Here is a 21,937-nt window from a genome sequence, read left to right as displayed (position 1 = left end):
CAGATAATTGGAGGATCTGCTATTTATCAACTGAGGCATGAAAAAGAATTGCAATGGGATGATCAGCTATAGAAGCTATACAAAAATGAATGGCACATAGCATTCAACTTACACATGTGCAGAACAGCTTTCCAGAATGATGCTCCGTGATTAATGCATTGCTGACATATATAATTAGTCTGCAAAACTAACAGCAGGGAAGAAGTATAAAAAAGACCTCTTAGACAGAGAAATGGCACACGGTTAATAAAAGGGGAAGGAGAGAAGAGTAATCAGAACACAACACAGAAATTGCTTTCCCCATTTTAATTAAGTATCTGTGCATATGGTATATTTTATAGCAAGATGCAGTTTCTCCAAACTTGATGGAAACACAGCTAATGACCTGTACTGGCAAAAGGGGAGAATACACATACTTGCTCTGGACAGTTCCCACCTTTGCCAAACAAAAAACAAAAAAATCCTGGTGTCATCCTTTCCCTCCTGTGCAAGATGGAGTAAATATATTGCTGAATATCCACCTCATGTCCACTTACAGAAATGGGCACCTTTAACATCCCATATGCCTTTGCATTATCAACAGTGGGGGAAGGAAGACCACGTAAGTTGGGCCTCCCTTTCAAAAATGAGGAACTCAGACCTTCTCTGGTCCAGGGCAGATCTCTCAATGAGAGTTGCAAAAGGCAGCTTCTGAAAAGTCACTTTCTTGTACACATGGCCCCCTTGATGCAAGGAGTTTATTTATCCAGGAAGCAGGGCTACAGAAAACTATACCCCTCTCTTGAGTTTGTAATAGAAGAGAAATTTTAGATACTTGGATTACATCCAGATTAAGCCATTCCTATAGCAGACCTATTGAATTCAATTGAGTCATGACTCTCTCAAATCCCATGGACTTTAGGTACAGCTAAATCGGGATACAATGCTCACATTTTTATTATATCATTACAGCATGACCAGACTTGCTTAGGCTCAGATACCCTCAAGCTTCATGACCAGGAAAAATGTACTCCTGGAATAAAAGTTCACCAGTGGATATGAAGCGACCATATCCATCGCTATGTTTCAAAATGCTTGTAACGATTAAATTATTCTGTCCTCTGGAGCTTCCCATCCCATTCAGATGGATGAAAAATATAATTGAAACCTTCCACAATGGAACCTAAGAGAAAAGCCGGTATTCTTCTTGGCAATACTCATGACCATTTACAGTGGGCTATGACACCTCATCAGAAATTCTGAACCTGTCAAAGTCCTTGCTCAGCTTCTTGTCTGAAAGCTCACAACCACACATGGACCAGTGTCAGCATCACAAAAGTAAAGCAATTAAAAAAAAGTTAAAGGAACAAAACCAAAAAGTGACATGAGTTCTCAAAATACTGTTATAACAACATGATTTAAGAGACTCCAGCAGTCCAACTATTGCATCCAATGAAGCATCTTCTGATATGAGGAATACCTGTGGTGGACATAGTAGAAGAGAAATAAAACATAAGCTTTATCAATCTCTTTTTTAATACAATTATAACCCAACTTTCCTCCAAGGGGATCAAAGTGACATATGCTCATGTCTCCCCTGCTCCCCACCCCCACACACAACTTTTATCCTTACAACTTTTGGGGACAGGACAAGGTGAGAGGTAACCTAACATAATCCAAAGCACATCACAGCTGAATGGGGATCTCAACTCATAGGCTGAAATTTGGTCTAACCACAGTGGCTCTTGCTTTTGTTTTTCTGCAAAGGTTCTTCCACAATACCAAGTGCTGCACTGAAAGAGTTCGAACATTATACCTCAGGATAAATATCTCTTTGTCTGTGCAAGATGCTCTGAGTTTCAGACACACACAAATACCCAATCTGAAAGAAGTGTTAAGGGCCTGACTAGGCAGTTCTTTTCCAGGATAAGAAATTGGATACAGAGACCACAAGGAAGTGTGATCCAAATTCTCACCTGTGGGAGAAGGAGAGAATATGAAGTACCAGAATATGAAAAACAGACATACCAGGTATTACTCGTGGTTCACCGCAGTAAATTTCAGTTCTGTGATCTCAGAGTCTGGTGAACTGCTTCCACTTCGGTCACTGTATGTATCCCTGCAAAGTCCAGAGCATTAAGAAAATAAGTTTTCTCTCATAATTTCCACTCTGCATCTAGTCTGTTAGTTAACCATGCAAAGACAATTTCTTTGAAATTGCCTAGATACTGAGACTACAGTTCAAGCTATAGCCTACCACAAATCTAATGAAGGTCATACTATCTTCAAGCAAATCTAGCTGGGTGCATTTATATAGGGGCTTTGCAGAATTTTTTCCAGACTTGAGCGTAGTCCTGGCCCACAGTTGGGTCCCTCAGATTATCTGGCAGTGGCTGACTGCCAGGTAACTGAGCGCTGCCGTTTGAACTTCCCGAAATGCCCCACAGCTCCAATCTCATGTCACTCCAGGACACAGGAGGAAATTAAAAAGACTGCTCTAAGATCCAGTTGCCTAACACAGGAGTCAGCCCAGGTTGCAGTGCCGGGGAGCCCAACTGGGCCACGAGGACCTTGGCAGCTGCCCAACCCTGATTCTATCAGGGTGCATCTTCATTCCTCTGCCCCACTTGTGGCATACACTGTCCCACATATATTGTCCCACGAAATAGGCTGGTAGGTGGGAAGTGATAAAGACTCTGCTTGCTGGTGTTTTCTTCTTTAAAGTAATTAAAGGATAAAACTTTAACTTTGAAAAAGAGCATTTAGAACTCTGAACCTTCAAATACAGTGTAGCAGTATACTCTGATGCTGACAGTATATTAATTACATACAAAAATCACACGCATCTTTCTTATGAAGAAGATTAAGCCAGAGCCTATCAACCCAGGGTAAAAATGCAAAGGCATGTATTTTCATTCTACAAAGACACCACTAATATTGTAGTCCAAGTGAAGGAAACGAGACTCCGTATAGCTCAACTACTGTTGTACCGAACAGAAATAAGGCAGCATTTGGAATAAATACAGCACCTTGAGCACAAGGTGCTGCTGAACAGAAAGATGCATAATAAGCCAGGGACCTCAGCTGAACTTACCTGGGGGAGAGTCTGCAACCCTTCTGCAGATAATGTGTAAGCCTTCCTGCAGAAGCCAAAAGGAGGCCAAAGTAAGGGGGAGATGGCTTTATAGGTCTGGACAGGAATTCTGGATGATACTGAACACCAACGAAAAATGGATGCTCTAGGAAAGAAGATGATGAATGCTTTATTGGGTTAATTAACAGATGCACTAATATACATTCTATATAATATACATTCCGTATGAAGCCATCTGAGTACCAGCATCCTGTCTACTATTTCCAAAGATTCACCCATACCACATTTTTAAATATTTGGAACAAGAAAGATTCAACATTAAAAATATATGATTACTTGCCTACTACTTGAGTGTCCTGAGAATCCTAAACCTCAGAATTCAGACTGAGTCTTCTACATTTAGTAGAAAATTTACTACTTTTACTACATTTGACTACATTGTGCTACTTATTTTTTCCATCCAAAGAATGAAAAGCTACCAGCCCCAGACAGATAAATCTTACAGAAGCCCAGTAACAGTATCAGTCCTCCAATTACTGAGCCAAATGCTCACCTTCCAACTCAACCACTTCCATTCGTTCTCCTTCAACATCTTGGCCCACAAACTTCATGCCCTTTTCTTCAAATGCGTGTTTCAGTTCCGGATTTACCTATGAAATGGAAAAGGCATCATGTGATTTCTTCTTGGATAATTCAATGGAGAAAAATAACAAGGCTCTTCATGCCAGTTGGCATACCTCAAATCTGTGTCGGTGCCTCTCTTCCAAATAGTCCCCATCGCCATAAAGTTTTCCTAGCCATGAAGAAAATAAGGCCATTCGCTTATTATAAATGAGTTCACACATTAACACCAGACTGTTCCCATCACATTCAGTCTCTCCAAATATAGACCTGACTGAAACTCTTCCATCATACATTTCCTTTCAAGCAAATTCTACAGGAAGTAAACTCTGCCGCTTATCACTGAAGAACACAAGGCAATAATCCTCTTCCACTGGCACTCCCCAGCACCTGGTACCCGGTAGCACAATCATCTCTGCTTAAACTAAGTCCCAGTTAGCTGCCCTTGTGAATAGCTGCAGACTGGTCTCTAATTCATGAAATCCATTTGCATTAGATTACCCCATGGCCTAGTCTAAGAAGAGGGAAAGGACCTCTGTCCCTGGAAATAGGGACTGGAGACTTGCCTTGACAGAGAACCATTCAGTTATTCGTAAGGTCCTGTATTTATACCCTCACAGTTCCACCAAAGCAAAATCAAATAACCAAAAGGAAGTTGGAACTGAGGAAAAGAAAGAGACAGAGCTAGAAAAAGCCATACTCATGAGTGAGTTCTTGGTGTGGAAGACAGTTCTCCTTTTGCCAAGCCTCATGGTCCCACCCATCTGGCCAGGATTATGTTCTGGCATGTCTATTACCTACAGGAGATAATTCAAAAAATTCAAATTAATTCAAAAAGCACGTTGTGAATGGAAAGGAATTAAAAGGCAAACACTGCTAAGCCAGTGTGGAGGGCAAGTGGTGATGACTGCCGTAAGCAACCAACACGCAGCCCATTTACACCAATTTCAATGGCTGCTGTTCTAGGAGCGGAAGATAAAACTGGCACATTTACATCAGGAGAGTACTTTGGGGCAGAGTCTTGGAGTGTTGCAATATGCAAGACGACTTTCCATATATACATGCAAAATAATGCCATTATGTAAATGAATTTTGGAGAAGGATAGGAGAGAGAAAGCCTAGAGTGATGCAGCAGGCAAGCAGACGCCAGCCCTGCATACTAGCAGATGGGATGGGATGGGACGGGACAAGGAGGGAGAGAAGAGAAGAGAAGAGAAGAGAAGAGAAGAGAAGAGAAGAGAAGAGAAGGCTATAGTTAATTCTGATATCTGGGCATATGGTCACTGGAGTGTTCCAAGTATAGGCCATATTTCAGCATTATGCCCCACATGTGGATATCCAGAAACAGAGGGCTTGTTTCCAGACATGTGTATGGCCAGACTGAGGAGTGGCATCATCTGATACAGCCCTTTGTCTTTGATTTCAGCATCAGGAATTAATACAGAGATAGGCACCAGAGCCATGATGCTCCATCTCTCTCTTTCACATTAAGCCACTGTTAATCCATTTGTTGTTACATCCCAAGAACCAGGAAAAAGGATGTTTCACAGTCCTGCCAAATCTGTTCCTGTCGTAATTCCTGTTCAATCCAATTAGCCCATTTCATATCTCTGTTTATCAGTTAAGAAATACTGAAGGCCTTTGATATGCACAGGTGAAAAGTGGGCTCAAAATCACATCAGACTTACCACTGGATGTTTAGTTTGGGGGTCAAATTCTGTAGAGTTCGCATCTGTGAATAATAGCCTTTGTTAGATATGACTTACAATACAAACTCCCAGTTTTCAAAGGATCCACATTTCTACAACCCACAACTGCTGGCAACTTTTCCATTGATCCCATATAGCTATATGAGTCTCATGACCAGTACAGGCCAACTCAAAATTACAATAAAATATATCAGCATATATTTTAGCTGTTTATTACATTATTTCTTAGTCTTGTGCTTATAGGATCCCTTTTAAAAATGAAGCTGTATATACAAATAGGGTTAGGTTAACAAAATAACCAAGAGAATGAACTACGATGTGTAAGCCCATAGTTCAAATTTTGTCTCAGCCATGACCTCTTAGGCTCTCAGCTACAAAAATTCTTCATCCCATGACATGTGTCTAAGATCAACCCATTATAGAAGCGTGTAATGCCTGCTAAGATACAATGCTTCAGATACACACAAAGATGTCATTATATACTATAAGGCATCTGACTTCCTTTGAACCGGTACTTCAGATTCTGGAAATACTACTTTTTGCAGCAGAAGTCTTCACAAGATATCACCTCAACTGACTCACAGAACAGGTAACAGTGTACGGTAAAGAATGCTATTACTTTGAAAAGAGTCACAAAGGTAGGGTGAATGAAAACAGGTACAATTCTCCTTTAAGCCATTTAAAATTTCCGAAGTAGTCATTTCTTTGTGCCAATGCACAGCAAACACAAGGTCAACCACAGTATTCTTAAACCCATTTGAAGTATTTTTCCATTGCTTTTACCTTGCCATCCAAGGAAGTTGCGAGCAAACTCTACGACCGCTAACTGCATTCCCAAGCAGACACCTGGAACAAAGAGAGGAGGAAAAATTTACTAAGAACGCACAACACTTAACTGTACTGCCATAGCAACCATTATTTGCACCAGGGCCACTTAAGCGTAATAAAGACAACATGGGTTACATTGATGGGAGTTACAGGGGACACTGAGATCTTCCTCTCTGCCCTCAGCGATTCTGAAGTGACACTGAGCAAGAAAACAGACCTTGCTCAGGGTTACCCAGAAAATCTACCTTTCATTCGTCTGAAGTTGTATACATCAGAGACATGACAGATGTCCAGCAATAGATTCAGAGATCAGCAACAAAGCTTCTTGTGTACCAGCTATTCAGAGTGGGATTAGGGCTTTCGAGTTAAGGTATTCAGTTGGTGTATGGGCCAAAGTTCTGCTTCTCTACGACAGGGTAGTGCTGAAGCATATTTTTTCACCTAGGAAGGGCTTTTTCTGTTTTCTTGCCCAAGAGATAGCTTGTATCTTCCCTTCTGTCCCTCGAATGCCAAATCCTCCAGGAACCAGGACTCCACTATACAAAAAAGGGAAAAGCCCATTTAGCAAAACCAGAAAGTTAAACAAATTATATTCTAACCATCTAACAACACACAATCTCCCTGTTTCAGTGTTAAATGGAGCGAAGTAGCATTTATATGCCCAGCAATATTCACATAACTATGTTTCACGAAAGACACAACTACTTGCTCAGTGAAAGTGCAGGTTCTCAATTGTTTGCCAAACACAACAGGAGAAAGCTGCAGTGAGGTTCCAGGTGTGTGCAATTGTGCACAGGCACACCTCTATCCATCTAGCAATTCCTTTTTCCCCAGATGCAGAAAACAAACACTATTCAGAAACACGATTCAATTAATAGGGGTGGCATCTCCAGTGAGGTGTGAGGCATCTTCCTGCCTACATCTTGCCTTCAAACTGTGTTTCCCACCATCTCTTTGCTATTCAGTAGCCACTTGGGTTTCGAGGCAATGGTCTCCACTAAACATGAAATTCTGACCGGACGAGTTCTTTGATTGTTTTATGTGAGCAGCTGTTCTGAAGCCAAACAAGAGACACTTCTTATATAAAAGCCACTGGCTTTGAGGACAGCCTATCGTAGCTGCAGTGCTGCTTATCTCCAAAAGGCATTGTTCAGGAGCAGCAGTAGTTTATGGCAAAAGTGAGGGCTGCTGGAAGTCTAACTGTATGCACAATTAATGGTGGATCTTATAGTCCTATTCCGTGGCAGAAACATGGGGTTGTTACCAGCTAGCATTCAGTGCCACATTGCCTCTGAATGTTCTATTTAACCACCGTGACAAATAGCCATTGATAGAACAATCAGAAGCTAAAAACAGACCCTGCCATTTACACAATGCTAGCCTGCCTGCTTATGCATTTCACCCAGGCACTGCCCAACAGGACCTGGGGCATACTGTCTACTTCAGTTAGGGGGAAAATGTTAAAGTGGATAGTCCAATGTCGATTGGACCAACTGGAATGCTGTGCTAACCAAGAATCAGGAACAGAAGCCTACAATGCCACCAGAGAACAAGATTCCCCACAGGAAAGCAAGGCTGCAGATGTCTTACTCGGCACTGCAGAGTTTCTGCCAGGCCTCATGGTATCGAACAGGTTCTTCTTGTAGAGTAGCTGGTTCCAAGTCAGCAGAATCAATGTACTAGGAAGAAACCCATTAAGAATATATGCATTTCTGAGTCAGAGGTACAACTACTCGATTTTACAGCATGGACTATTAATGCATGAGAACATCCAATTTTGTACCGTTGGCTTTATTTTTGTATAATGGAACTAAACATCATCAGACTAGTGTGGCCCATCTCTTCTGATTATAAATGGTAGGAGCTTTCATGCCTTAAAACAGTTTTATACCCAAACAAAATACTTCTGGAGGAAGTTAACTCTTACAGGTGTTGTTCTAAAGGTCTATTTATTGTTTTCCTAGTATATATTTGCTGGTTGGAGTGAACTGAGAAAAAAATCCATCAAACTGTCTGTGGCTGAAATGGCAGCTACTAATCACGCAATCATATATGTACTTTAAAGATTCTGTTAGTGGCAAAAATTGTCCATAACCTGAAAAATTATAAAATTAGTTCTATGATAAAAACCATCCTTTAGTTGAGGTGGGACAGTCTGAGGAAAAGTTAAGAGCATATGTCAAATGTCGCATCCAGCATTCAATTCCAAAGCATTTGGTTCTCTGGAGTTACTTCATAAATTAACAGCTACATTTAGACCAACTTAACAAAATTCAGAGAATAGTCTCCATCCTGCACTCTGCCAGCCACAGTTCCACTATAGCCCCTATTATACGTTATCCAACAATAAATCGGATGATGCAATTCAGTACATGGCTGCCATAACTTATTGCAACATGCCTGATTAAATGCAAAATATGCATTGGGAGTATACATAAAATCTGAGGTCATTTTCTTTACGGGGTGATTCAATGTGAGATGAAATGACAGTAAAACCATCTCTTGGGACCTGTAATAAATTGTATTCTTTTTTCAAATGAAAAGCATCCATTCTCAAAATCATGATGGAATCCAGAAAGTTATTTTTTAACTGAAAGTACCTTCAACTTCATCAGATAATCTAGCCACAAGGAAAGAGACAACACGCTAGAACATACATTTCTAACCATTTCCTTGGTTAGCACTGATAATGTCTCATGTGGGTTCCTTAGAGGATTCCTATGAACTAGCGAGAGGCTTCTCTGAAGAACAGTATTAAAGGAGGATGAGTACAAATTGTGCCAACTGTTGCAAGAATGACAAAGCAGTTGTTGAGTCTATTAACGAGAAACTTTGCTCTAATTCTCTGAAGAAAAGAAAAACGTCCTTGTTGTTCCTTCCTTTCCTATGATAAGCAAAATTGTTACATAACATTTATGGAGAGAAAGGATCTCCAACAGAACACCCCAGACAGTCTAGGCCAGGGGTCTCAAACTCGCGGCCCGCAGGCCAATTGCCGGGATGGGCGGAGCATGGGGGGGGGGCCCCTGCAGCCTTCAAAGCGCTGGCGGCGCCCGGGCCAGCCACGGGATGAGTGGCCCACCACCACCGCGGTGGAGGAATACTTGATGCGACCCAGCCTCACCCAGACTCTACTTCCAGCGGCCCCGAGGTAAGTTGAGTTTGAGACCCCTGGTCTAGGCCCTTCAAAGGCAGAGATGGTGCCTGACTAGGCCTGAGTGTAGCCAAGAACTACACGAGAAAGGAATGAATGGAACACAAACAGTAGCCTATTTAAATTATTAGAATAACCCAACTGTTCGTATTAGGAAACACCGACATTGGCTAAAAAAAAAGATAAGAGTCCTCCCTTAGGTACAGAAAATCTGGAAACAGCTGCCTTCTGTTCACCATGGAATCCAAGGATGGAGTTTTAAAGGGTTTCAAAGAGGGCTGAAATCTGTTTATATGGTTGAAGATTCTATTCCATACTAAGCACTAACTTTTCCATCCTCATTTGGAGGATTTAAGGAATTGCTTTTATTGGAAACAGAAAATAATCCCTGTTTAAGGGCCAGCTCTCCACTATATCTGCCACCATGGAAAGATATGGTAACCAGACAGGACATTAACACAACTAGCAAAAGTCAAGCCCCATGACCTTGCTGGTAGCATCCTGCTAGTAATTTCTGGTGCTGTTATCCAAATGTTACTCTAAGTAGCCTTTAGGTTGCATCCTATTTAACACTGCCTGTAGATTTAATCATGAATCCAAGGAAGGCAGAGTCTTTTCTGAATTCAGAGAAAACACATACCTTTATCTCAAGTTTGTGGTTGATAGCAAGGGCAGAATGTTCCAAAGCTTTAATGACAGAAGCATAGGAATCTGAAAACTTGGTGTATTTCCCAACAAGAGCGATAGAACATGACTCCAACAACCGATCATATCTGTGTAAACAAAAACAAGACAAAAATCCAATATAGGGTACCTCTTTGGAGTCCAGAAATACTAAGTCAAATACGGAATGAAGGGTATGATTCAGCATGACCACTCTCAAACCACCTCGGAGAATCAGGCTGTAAACTCGCAATATCAAGAATGGATTGTTAACATTGCAGAATATGGGGGTGAGGGAGGGAAGTGGGCAATGATGTGTGTTTTTTCCAACTATTCTTCTACATTAAATTCTTGATCTAAATGGAAAACTAGGACAGTAGGCTAGCAGACTAAACCAGAACATTCCTATGCTGTTTCAATTATTATTATTTTAAACATGAGGACGTTTTCAAAAAGATAGTCCTCCATCTACACCTGAACTGATGCAATGCACTTCACCTTCTCATTCTACTGTAGATGAAGACTAGAGTTACAGATAATATGCCAACTTTTACACATTTAAATCAAGAGCTTAAAGCACAGCTCTACTGAAGTCTAGGTAGTCTAGGTCCCAACTTGTTCAGTAGGACTTATGTCCAGACAAGCACATACATGATTACAATCTTAACTCACAAAGGAAATAATTACATGTATTTAAGTACTTATTCTCCAACGCTACACAAATAACATCCTAGCAAGACGAGTCCATGTTGCCGTGTGATGTTTCAGTTCCAATGTTATCTCAAGAGATTTATAATATAAGCAGGCAACTGTTTATGTAGCTGCCAAAATGCCTTCAAGGCCTGTGTTTAGGCTCCATGTACTACCCTTCCCGTACTGACAGCTTTGCATGATCCCACATCTGGCAATGGCAGCTAAGCTAACAAACAGCGAAGAGACTGCTCCAAAAGTTGCTAAAAGTGCCCCAGAAGGCACTAAATCATAATGCCTTTCTTAGTAACTCATCAGATAAGGCATTACAGTGGAATTGCAATCCAGTATTTTGCCTTTAGGATATGAAATGGTCTAGAAGTGAAAGAAATAAAAGAAATAAGAAATAAATATAATGGCTAAATAATAATTTGGTTGTACTGATTCTGTCTTAGGCTCTCCTTTACCTCATCCCACACATCCTCCCTTTTCAATTTATGTAAGCCGTCTCAAGGCGTTAAGCGATGGGACGGCATACAAAAACTCCAAATAAACAAATAAATGAATAAAATTCAAGGAAAACCATAAGCATTCACTATGTTCAAATTAAGCAAAATGCAGTTCCCTCTCCTTCACTTCCTGGTTCTAGCAAATCAGAATGTGCGCCTACGTTTGAATGAGTGTGTGAAGGGGGAAAAGGCACACATAAGCCCACGGAGTGGTTGTGACAGACATATTATGTGTGAAGTGAACCATTACCTTTTATATCTTTATAAAAGCTGCAACAAATTCCATTACAACACTGTGCTTCTTCACTTTACAGAACAGAACAATGCAAACACACGCACCCAAAATGCACCCGTATATTACATCAACATCAGTACAGTTCTTCCATATTAACAATCAGTATAATAACCTGCATAGTTTTAATATGAGAACCAGGCTACACAAAGACCTGCTGAACCCTAACTTACCTGTAAAAAGATTTCTCCACAGTTCTTCTGTGGGTGAATAGCTAGAAACAAAATGTATTCTTGTCAATACAAGATGGGAGCTTGAGAGGGCTAAAGAGGCAAGCCCTCCTTGCAACCGCCCCTCTGCTAGCACAGCAAGTCAGAAGAACAAGATTACTTCCTATGAGGGAGCCCACCTGTCAGCCATCTCCTTCCACTTCATGAGCATCCTCCTGGGCTGCTTTTCAATGGGAAGGTTAAGCCTGTGTCGAAAGTAATCAACCACCCCTTGTTCCTCTAGCAACAGAGGTACCCGATACACTGAAGAAACATCATGAACGCAAATGACCTGTTTAATAAAGAGAAACAAGGGATATTATAGTCTCACTGCCATGTTTCTGATGTGCATAACAGTGGGAAGATGGGACACCTGGAAGACCAAAGCCTTGCATCTGGAACACACAACGCTTTGCTGCATGCCCGTAGCACCGACGGCATAAAATGTTCTGATCTAGCACAGCTTGTGCTGTGCCCTGATGTAAAGAACTCCTCAAATGGAAAACCTCTACTGAGACCACTTGGCAACTTCCACAATAATATGTATTATTTTAAACAACTATCAAGTCAAACCTAATGGCCACACATCTCAGTGTGGATAGAGAGCAGCATACTTAGTAAGCAACCTACTCATTTATCATGCTGGAAATCTGCAACTAACAGAAATTAGTTGCCTGTTATGGTGACACAGGTACCACCCTGTGGGTTGATCAAGCAGGAGTGGCACCCAGGGGCTGTGCTAGCTGCTGATGATAAGCCTTGCCAGTCTCATCATGTGGTTGCCACCCACCAGCCATACCCCCTTCCTGGCCAGAAGTGATGCACCTTATGAAACCATTTGTTGAGAGTAAAGAAGGTGCTATCACAAATATGAAAACTTGCTATGGTGGAGGAGTAGAGAGAAAAGAAACTAGAGGACAATTTGCAATGTGCATGGATCACAAAATCAGATGCAGATCCTCAAATGAGTGGAGAAACAGACCCCACCTCATTAGCAGCAATTTCCCTGCCCTGACATTCAGATACTCCAAAAAATCAGGTAGATTTGCTAATGGTCACAACACAAGATATTTGAAACAAGCTTTACCTGTTCTGGTTCTACATGACAAAACATGGATATCTTCTCCTTTACTGAGGTATCGAGAGGTGTAGAGCACCTGCACACAATCTAGTTAAAAATAAAGAAACCAAACAAATCAGTGACAGGGCATTACATGTTAACGGAACCTTTACCAGCATAAGTCAAATTATACATTAACCAAGTTACACTGTGCACTTCTCTTGGATATCAGTTTCGTGACACTATATGCACAGTCATAAATCTTTCCATCCTAAGTGCTAAGGTGATTTCATTTACATAAATCACAGGAAAACTTACCAGGTCTGGTGAGAGACCAAGACCACGAAGTTCTCGAACACTATTCTGGGTGGGTTTTGTCTTCTGCTCTCCTGTAGAACTTGGCTAGAAAACAAGTGTCAAAAATATATACAGTGTGTCAAATCACAAATATAATGTAGCATCATAACTATGTATTATAACCATCCAAGTCTCAATCATTTCTCTAATAAGCCATCTTTCAGGAGGGAAACATCAAGCAATAACCAAGGAGGGAGAAAGTATCATTTTTCATGGATCATGAACACTATTATAGAACTGATTTCATGTGATCATTATAGCAGATGCAGCTTCACATGCAATTTTAATCAAAAGGCTATATAATAAAGAATTGGTTTTCAAGATCATGATATTACTTCTATTTGGAAGTAAAACCCACAAGATGAAGGATCGTTCTTGTAGGAGTTAGACTCTGCTAAATTAAGTTTAATGGGACTTACTTCCCCTGGAAAGTGGGCATCTGATCACAGCCTAAGCATTGCAATGAGTGTTACTGAGTGGGGAGCCAGCCATATTTGATGGGCCAAGTTCAAGTCCCATACATAGTCAGAGGTATTCCCCCACTGAGAGAAGTTTTCCTCTGCAGAACAGGAAGGGAGCAGATTTCAGAGATTCTGCTTCCTCTCTGCAGCATCATATGCCTCCCCTTCCAAAACTGGCTTGAGGATTTGTTGCAGAATTCTGCCTTCTCTGTACTCCACTGACAGTTGCCTTCTATAGCAGAGGGACACCAAACAAATACCACTGATAGGTCTTGCTTCCAAGAAGCCATCAATATTAGATACAGTTAATTAATTGTCTAGGGAAAGTCTACATAGCTTAAGACACTCATCAGCTACTTTTATATTTCACAACATAATATCATTTAAATGACTACATTTGACTTTATCTTTTCCGCCTTCAGATCTATATTCCTTATTATATTTTGTGTTCACAATGGTAAGTCTTAATGCTTGGTTATACCACTTCCAAGGACACAATTCTAACAATCTCAGGAGTAACAATAGCATTCAAGAATAGGTGGTCACAATTTTAAGTAAATAATTTATAGCATAAAATTGGTTTCTCACTCTGTTCAAAACATTCAAGATACCTTACAATGCATCTTTATATAAAACACCGTTGGTCAGAAACAGCAAACACAGCTATTCATGAAGTGGTTTTCCATGGCCTTACCTGAGGCACAAGACTGACGTGAATGTTACAAAAGTTCTCTCGCTTGACTTTGAACTGAAATTGGCGGAATGCCTCGATGAAGGGCATGCTTTCAATATCTCCTACTGTTCCTCCAAGCTAAAAGACAGATGTCTAGAATTAACCATAGAACTTGGTTCTTAGACCACACTGACGGTGTCAAAGTCACTCCACGGAACTATGAACAGTTCAGCTTAGAAAATGACTTATGTTAAAATGCTGGAGGATGCAAGTCATAAAGTGGATTCCAAACAAAGGTACAATTCAATGCATATTTAGACAGAAATATGTCCCACAACTCCCAGCATTCCTTAGGCACAGGGAAAGGGTTGCATCCCAAGTTAGTTACAAAGAAGCCACATGGATTTCACAGGGAACCAAGTTCAACTATCTTCATATGGACCTAACCCAGGGCTTCACTGAACGCACCAGAACAGCGTTCCAGCACCTTTTTTTGACGGATTTTTCCAATGGATTTTACGAAGTGGTTTTGAATCGCCTGCAGGCTGCTTGTGTGTCCGTGCTGATTGTGAGGGCGCTGCTCAGCTTGGGATGCTGCTCGGCTTGGGACTGGTGTGTGTGGTCGCGCGCTGAGTACTTACTGCCAGCAGCGACCGTTATGTTTATGTGTGTGTAGAGTGACTGGCTACGTGCAAAAGGTAAATAAGTTCTTTATTTCAAAAAAAGTTGGTGAATTGAAAATCTTTTTTAGTGTAAAAGTGTGACTCCAAGACATGAGTTCCAGCACCTTAGTAAGCACTGACCTAACCCATAATGTTTTCAGTTTCTTTTCAACCAGCTAAATAAGTTCAATCCGGTACAAGTAGGTTCTAAACACTTCCACATTTTCATTTCGAACTAGCCATTAAAACTACCCTTATATGTTCTCTTGGAATGCAAACAAAGACCACCATCCCAAGACATCAGCTGGATACAAAGAGCAACTTTAATCCCTGACAGGTTGCCACTTCCGTTAAGACATCCCCAAGTGATCAACAGTACTTGCTGACACAGTCTCAAGCATCCCTATCAGAACACTAAATAAGTATTGCATCAGTATAGGTTTCTTAAAATAATATTTAACTTTTAACCCTTGCAACAGACACTGGAGAGAATGAATACCAACCTCAATCACACAAACTTGAGGCTCTATGCCATCATCATCTACAGGGATTCGTGCCTGCCTCATGACCCACTCCTGGATAGCATCTGTAATGTGGGGCACAACTACAAAACGAGAGGGGAAAAACAATTGTCTATTTCCCAAAAGAAAACACAAAAAATACATTGGTCTTGCAGTTCAATTGTTCTGTTGAAATGGCTCCATATCCCAGAATAAAACTTGATCTATCTCAACACAGTCCTTCTTACCAATAGATACTTTTTACAAATGTCAGGTAACACAGCTAGGATCTTATGCAGCAGTATACTGCTCGAGAATGATGAGACAGAATTATTTGCAGTCCTGGTTTACCATTACCTGTAAGCATGGGCAATGGTATAGCAACTGTTGCAATGGTTCTTTTAAAAATCTGGGTTTTTTCAATTATGTCTGCTACTGTGGGAAGTATTACTGGACAGAAATATAAAATACAATTTGTCTATCTTTTAGAGTATAGAAACAGCATTCTATGAATTAAGCAAACAATGAACTTCTCATTTATCTTAGCAGGTCAGATAATGTGAACAGCATCAAAATACTGGGGATGCTGATATGTCAGCCTTTCCAAATAATTAAAGCAGAAAGGAGATACATTTCCAGTACTTTACCTTGAACAGTTTTGCCCAGATAGTCTCCCTTCCTTTCTTTGTTGATAACATACTGATAGATCTTCCCTGTCGTCAGATTATTGTCTTTTGTGAGTCGGATATCAAGAAAGCGTTCATAGTTACCCAGGTCCAAATCCACTTCCCCTCCATCATCCAACACAAACACTTCACCTAAAATAAAGTGACACTCACAATTAGACCTGCTTGAAAGAGTGACAGCATTCTTCCCTGTGTCCCACACCAGCTGCTGAAAAGATCCCCTAACATTGCATCTCTGCCCCTTTTCCAGTGGCAAGAGCACGCAGAAAAGTGTTTCCTGGTGACTACTGCATTTTTTTTCAAATTTCCTTTTCCAGCTGGACATATAATACTAGGTTCTCATATTCCATTCTACCCAGAGTAAGTTTCTAATATAATAGCTATGATTCGAAACATTTCATTTCTGTATTTATTTTGGAAGTTTGTACCCCACCCATGAGGTTCTTCCTAGTAGTTGTCAATATTGTTGCTGCTACTGTTATTTTATAGGGTACCAAAAACACCGTGGCACTACTAATTCCAAGCCTTTCTCTCAATGTGATTGTGACCCAACAATCCGTTAGGGGTGGCCAGTCAGAGGCAATTACCATGTCATGAGAACTTGGACTGTTCCCCACAGGGTGGTGAACTTTGTGGCAATAAGACACCCTAATAACCCATAGCCTATTCTAGGGATTCATATCCCACAGTGCCATTTGAACCTGCGTTAGCACTTTTATTGTGGGTTGCATCATTTCACTAGTGAGCTGCTTAGCAAGAACAGCAACCTCCCCACTGCATGGGATGCATGGGATGGAGTCAAAGGGGAGTAGTATATAATTCTGCTGGTATTTTTAAGACCACCCTGACAATAGGAGGATCTTGTCCCCCCACCCCCACCTTTGGTACAGCTTCTTTGTTTTTTAACCCTTCACACTACTTTTCAATTGACAGCTAAGAAAACCTGATGACTGTGTGCAATTTTGCCATGTCAATCTGCTTCCTACTTTGCCACTTCCTTTGGCAGCTGAAAAAACAAGGAAATTGACCAGGCAAGACTATTCATACTGGACAGCGTCCATGCTGCGAGACCGACAAAATAATAGTGAAACTAACAAACACAATTGTACATTTTCTGCAGTCAAAGAAAAACATGACTGTACTTGCACTTTCTTGAGGCTGCAAAAAAACCAGAAATAAATGGAGGGAGGAAAGTGGTGGACAAAAGAAGGGAGCAATCAGAGTTGGGAGGGGCTTCCAAAGCAGATAATGGCTGGTGGACTTCAGAGAACCACCGACCATTGTCAGCATCTGTCAGGGCTGCGCAGCTTATTTGCAGGGTGGTTCAGCCTGACGTGAATGTGAGCAGGCGGGGTGCAAGCATGCTCTTTCACCCAGCCCATCCTCCAGCATCTATTTCCTCAGCATCATTCAAGTTAAGTGTTACTTTGGTGAGCCAAATCATAAGTGAAGTTGGTTAAGTAGTTCTGCCCTTAAATTCAAGGCATTTTTTTAAAAAATCACCAGAATGTGATGGGAAGGAGGAATCCAGACCAGTCTATTGTGGGATGTGAGGGGCTTTAACTGCCCCACCCCTTGTTGAAGCTACAGTCTGTATAGGGAGGAAGTACCCATAATTTACGTTGCAACTGAGGAAAAAGATTAAAGCCCTACACTATGCCCACACAGCTTGGGCTCACCATACTAGCCATTTCTAAAATATTCCTGCATTCAAAGGCAGCACCACATAATTAGCAATGTGAGTTGCTTGGCCCTGCATTGCATTTTTTCACTCGGTCTTACCATGCTCATAAGGAGAGAAGGTTCCTGCATCAATATTAATGTATGGATCAATTTTAATGGAAGTAACATGCAATCCACATGATTTGAGAATTGTCCCAACACTGCTGGCAATGATCCCTTTCCCGATCCCAGAGATAACTCCACCTGTTACCAGTATGTACTTCATTGCTTTAGTATCTAGAAAAGGAAAAAAATAACTGGTAAATACAGCAAAACATCCCTGCCTAGATGGTGGGTCAACCACCTTGCCTTTTTAATTCAAACACTGCAACTGTGTTTAGAAAAAACTCAGATAAAAGCAATCCTAATTTAAACTTGACTTTCCTGTTTGGTTGTTGCTGAGTTAAGTCAAAGTCCATACTACAAATTTGTTCTTGTTATGTACTGTCAAATCATTTTCAACTGATGGATCCCTTTGAATGAAAGACCTACATAATGTCCTATTCATAGCAGCCCTGCTCAGCTTTCATAAATGCTGCATGCTTAATTCACACAATTAATCATTAGTCTTTCATCTTCATTCCTTCCTGAAACTAAAGCCTTAGGGAACAATTCTAAATACTTGCTAGGGAGAGATGCACTTATAAGGAAATCCAATGAATTCAATGGGATCTCTTAGTAAACATACTTGGGATTGTGCTCTAACAGAAATTGACATTTTACAGCCCCCCCAGAAGTTGCTTAACTCCAACTCCTTTGAGACCTCCTTGCTGACCTTTGGTAATTTCATGTACTACCATGAGGAACTAGGAAATAAGCTAGAAGGTCAAGCCTACCAAACCACATTATTCCAGGTAGAAATGTACTGGAGTACATTTCATCTAGAAAGCATAGTCTTTCTTAGAAGTTTTGAAAGCACAAACAGGCAACCAAAAGGTCTCTCAGGGCACCTTAAAGGCCAACAGATTCATTGTGCAGTGAGCCACAACAGAGACCAAACATGGCTTACTGTGTTGGACTGAGGCTCAGTAGTCCCAGGGTCTCATTATTATTTTGAATTAAACTGAACAGTCTTGGATTAGATGCTACTATTTCTCAGGCTAGTTTATGTAATAGGATTGCTGTGAGGATAAAATGGAAAGAAATTGACTGTGTACATCATCCTGGTTGATGCATGCTGAGAGTTGTAGATTTTTTTCCTACCTAAATATGCTTAGGATTGCGCCTTAAATCATCTTATTTAAACTAGAGTCTATCTGCATCTAATGACATTTATGACAATAAATAGCAAGCCCAAGCAGAGTGGGAAGTCATCGTGCCTGCCTCGCCTCTGACCCAGGAATGAAAAGATTTGAAAAACAGTGCCATGAGGAATCGAAGGATTTTGCTATGCTCCATACGGATGCGTCTCCAGGCACAACATCCAGTCAGGTATGTTTGATTTTGACATAAAGAGGGTTTTTTTTCTGTGAGAACTTTACACATAATGGACATGATGCAGAACATGTAGGAGTTTTCAACGTGGCTGGACAAGCAAATTGCTGTCAGTATTAGCTGATAGTGGGTGGAATCCAAAACATCTGGAGGGCACCACAATTGGAGGGGCTGTGCTAGCCCCAGCACAGTGCCTCCCCAGATATGGCATCCCACTGAGGATCTGAAACATTTCTTGTGGCAGGGGAAGCATCAATAGCCCAGATATCCTTTATTATTTTATTGCTCATTATTATATTAATACCACCTTTCTAGCAAAGATCTCTGAACATCTTCCATGGTTCTTCCCTTTTCTTCTTCCAGCCCATGCCCATTCTATCCTCCCAACAGCTCTATGAATTTGACCAGGCTGAGAAAGTGAACGAATGGTCCATGGTCACTCATTCCTAACTAGGGATTTAAATCTGCACCTGCCCACCCCAAGTCCAACAAACATTATTACTAAGTAGACCCACTGAGCTGGATCCACACAGAGCCTATAATTAAAATAGAACCAAGCTTGTCGTAACTAACACAAACCCCAGTAGTGTCAAATTCATTTGGCATAAGCTTTCACAGATTATAGCCTACTTTATCAGCAGCACAATAAAAAAGCTATCAATAAAGCATTGCCTCCATTACTCTCACATACTGTCATCCCTATATCTAAAGGTATATAAACCTGAAACTCTCCATAATACTCCATGCTTCCCGTCAAGGGAGTGACAGTCCACAAAAGCTTATGCCGAATAAAACTTCATCTTCAGCCTCTCCAAAACTCTTGCTTGCATTTGCAGCAATGGTCTAACCCAGCTAGCCCTTGGCAAGTAAGTCCCATTCATCTTAACGGGTCTCCTGTAAGTATGACTCAGCCTGGATGCAGTTCGGTGCTGATCAGCAGCCAACCACGTGGCCGAGGGTGGTACCCCGAAGGTGGATGACAGGGCAAGAGGGAAGATGCATATGCCGGCTTTCCGCTACACGGTGCTTTCCGGACGTGCGGGACTACAAGTCTCATCATGCTCGTGCTAACTGCGAACGACGTCTACAGTGGCGGATACAACGGCTGAGAACGATGGGAATCGTCGGAAACGGTGGCCGAGTTAGCTGGGGACGATGGGCACTGTAGTCCAGCACACCTGGAGGGCACGCGGCTGGGAAAGAGTGGCATATGTTGAGCGCTGCGAGGCGGCGGCGGGCAGCAGGAAGGCGGGCAAGGCGGACGGAGGACCATGCGCCGCGCAGCTGCCGGGCCGGGCCGTGGGAAGGCCCCCTCGCCTGTCACTACTGACACTGGGCACGCGCCGGCCGGCCGCCCCCCGCCCAACCCCGCGGCCAGGCCCGGCGCCGGCACCCCTCGCTTCCCTCTGGCGTCCGCCGCTCCGGGCCCCGCTTCGCCCCCCTCAAGCGAACCTGCCGCCGAAGCGGGCCCGTCCACTGCGCAGGCGCGGCGGCTCACGAAGCCACGGGAAGGCGAAGAGGCCGGCCTCGTCTGTGGGGAGCCCGCAGAAGGCCCGAGCACGCGAGCGTGGCTGTCAGCGCGTGAAGTCGGCGCGCGCGCTCGGAACGCATGGAACGACTAAGCGGGCAAAGGGAGGAACAGGGGGCGGGCGCGGCAAACCAAAACTTCAAAAAGTACGCCTGCGCGGTGCTTCGTGGGCCCGCCTTCTCCCCGAGGATGCTGCTCATAGGCTGGGGCTTGGAGGGGGCGGGGCGGAGTGGAGTTGGGGCTCGGAATGAATGAAGTGACGCACGGAGGAATGAATGGATGCTTGCTGCGCCGGGCCAGCGCAAGGAGGGAGCTATGAGCGCGCTCGGCGAGCTCAGCCCGGTCGGCTCAGGGATGCCGAGAGCCCTCGACGTGTGCAGCTGGCTCCTTTGAGCGCTTTTCCTTTCCGCCCCCCCCCCCCCCCGACGCCTCCGCATCCCATTTTCTTCGCGCGCTGCAGCTTTTCGATTGTAAAGGTGATGGCAGGGACTGAGCGATTACTTATTTTGATGGTGGTGGTGATTAACAAGTAGCAATAATGGATAAACATGTAAAATCAATGCATGGACTATATTGTTTCTCCATCTGCATAAAGTTACCTGAGGGATCTTCTCCTTGCATACCTATCTCACCCTAACCTTAATATCATCCTCAGCACCCTTCTCTGGGAGGCCTTGACCAAGGAGGCTACTAAAAAGAGAGCCTTTTCTGTGGTGGCACCCTCCTTGTGGAATGAGTCTTGCCTAGTGCCTGTCTTGCACTTTTTCCAGTGCCAGATGAAGATCTTCCTATTTTTGCAGGCATCTTAGTCTTTCTGTTGTCTTAAATCAGGTCGGGTGCAGTGCTGTGCAGGTTTAGATGGGGAAAAGACCTGCAGGTCTTGGCATGCTAGCTGGGGCATGCTGAGAGTTGTAGGCCTTATTTCTGTCTAAACATGCATAGCATGGCACCCTTACCATATTTTAAATCTTTGTATTGTTGCAAGGTTTCACTTTGCCTTTCTACTTCATTTTTGTACTGTAGGGATTTCTTAAACTGTTGATAATTTAAAAAAAATATTTTAATTCTTGTGAACTGCTCAGAGAGCTCCAGTTATTGAACAATAT

The 21,937-nt window shown here is 42.3% G+C and overlaps 1 protein-coding gene across 2 annotated transcripts; it reads right to left on the bottom strand.

Moving 5' to 3' along the window:
* Positions 1–291: 291 nt before the first annotated feature.
* CTPS1 (CTP synthase 1) lies at positions 292–20,905 on the bottom strand. Of its 2 annotated transcripts, none has more exons than XM_044435227.1 (19): positions 20,756–20,905; positions 17,930–18,106; positions 16,109–16,279; positions 15,465–15,565; positions 14,321–14,437; positions 13,127–13,210; positions 12,836–12,916; positions 11,889–12,040; positions 10,026–10,158; positions 7,822–7,910; positions 6,673–6,767; positions 6,187–6,249; positions 5,383–5,426; positions 4,395–4,491; positions 3,811–3,866; positions 3,627–3,723; positions 3,074–3,218; positions 2,008–2,098; positions 292–1,459 (listed from the first exon to the last, which is right to left on the bottom strand). In XM_044435227.1, the coding sequence occupies exons 2-18, from the start codon at positions 18,093–18,095 to the stop codon at positions 2,014–2,016; spliced, it is 1,776 nt and encodes a 591-aa protein (XP_044291162.1). In that variant the 5' UTR covers positions 18,096–18,106; positions 20,756–20,905; the 3' UTR covers positions 292–1,459; positions 2,008–2,013. The 2 variants fall into 2 exon arrangements, with proteins under 2 accessions (XP_044291162.1, XP_044291163.1); XM_044435228.1 differs by having other exon boundaries at positions 17,930–17,953.
* Between the last annotated feature and the right edge of the window lie 1,032 nt (positions 20,906–21,937).

Source organism: Varanus komodoensis, unplaced genomic scaffold (assembly GCF_004798865.1).
Source record: "Varanus komodoensis strain SLA01 unplaced genomic scaffold, ASM479886v1 scaffold29_1, whole genome shotgun sequence".
Classification (NCBI taxonomy): Eukaryota; Metazoa; Chordata; class Lepidosauria; order Squamata; family Varanidae; genus Varanus; species Varanus komodoensis.
Note: the sequence above shows the minus strand (reverse complement) of the source record. Positions and strands in the feature narration are given on the sequence as shown.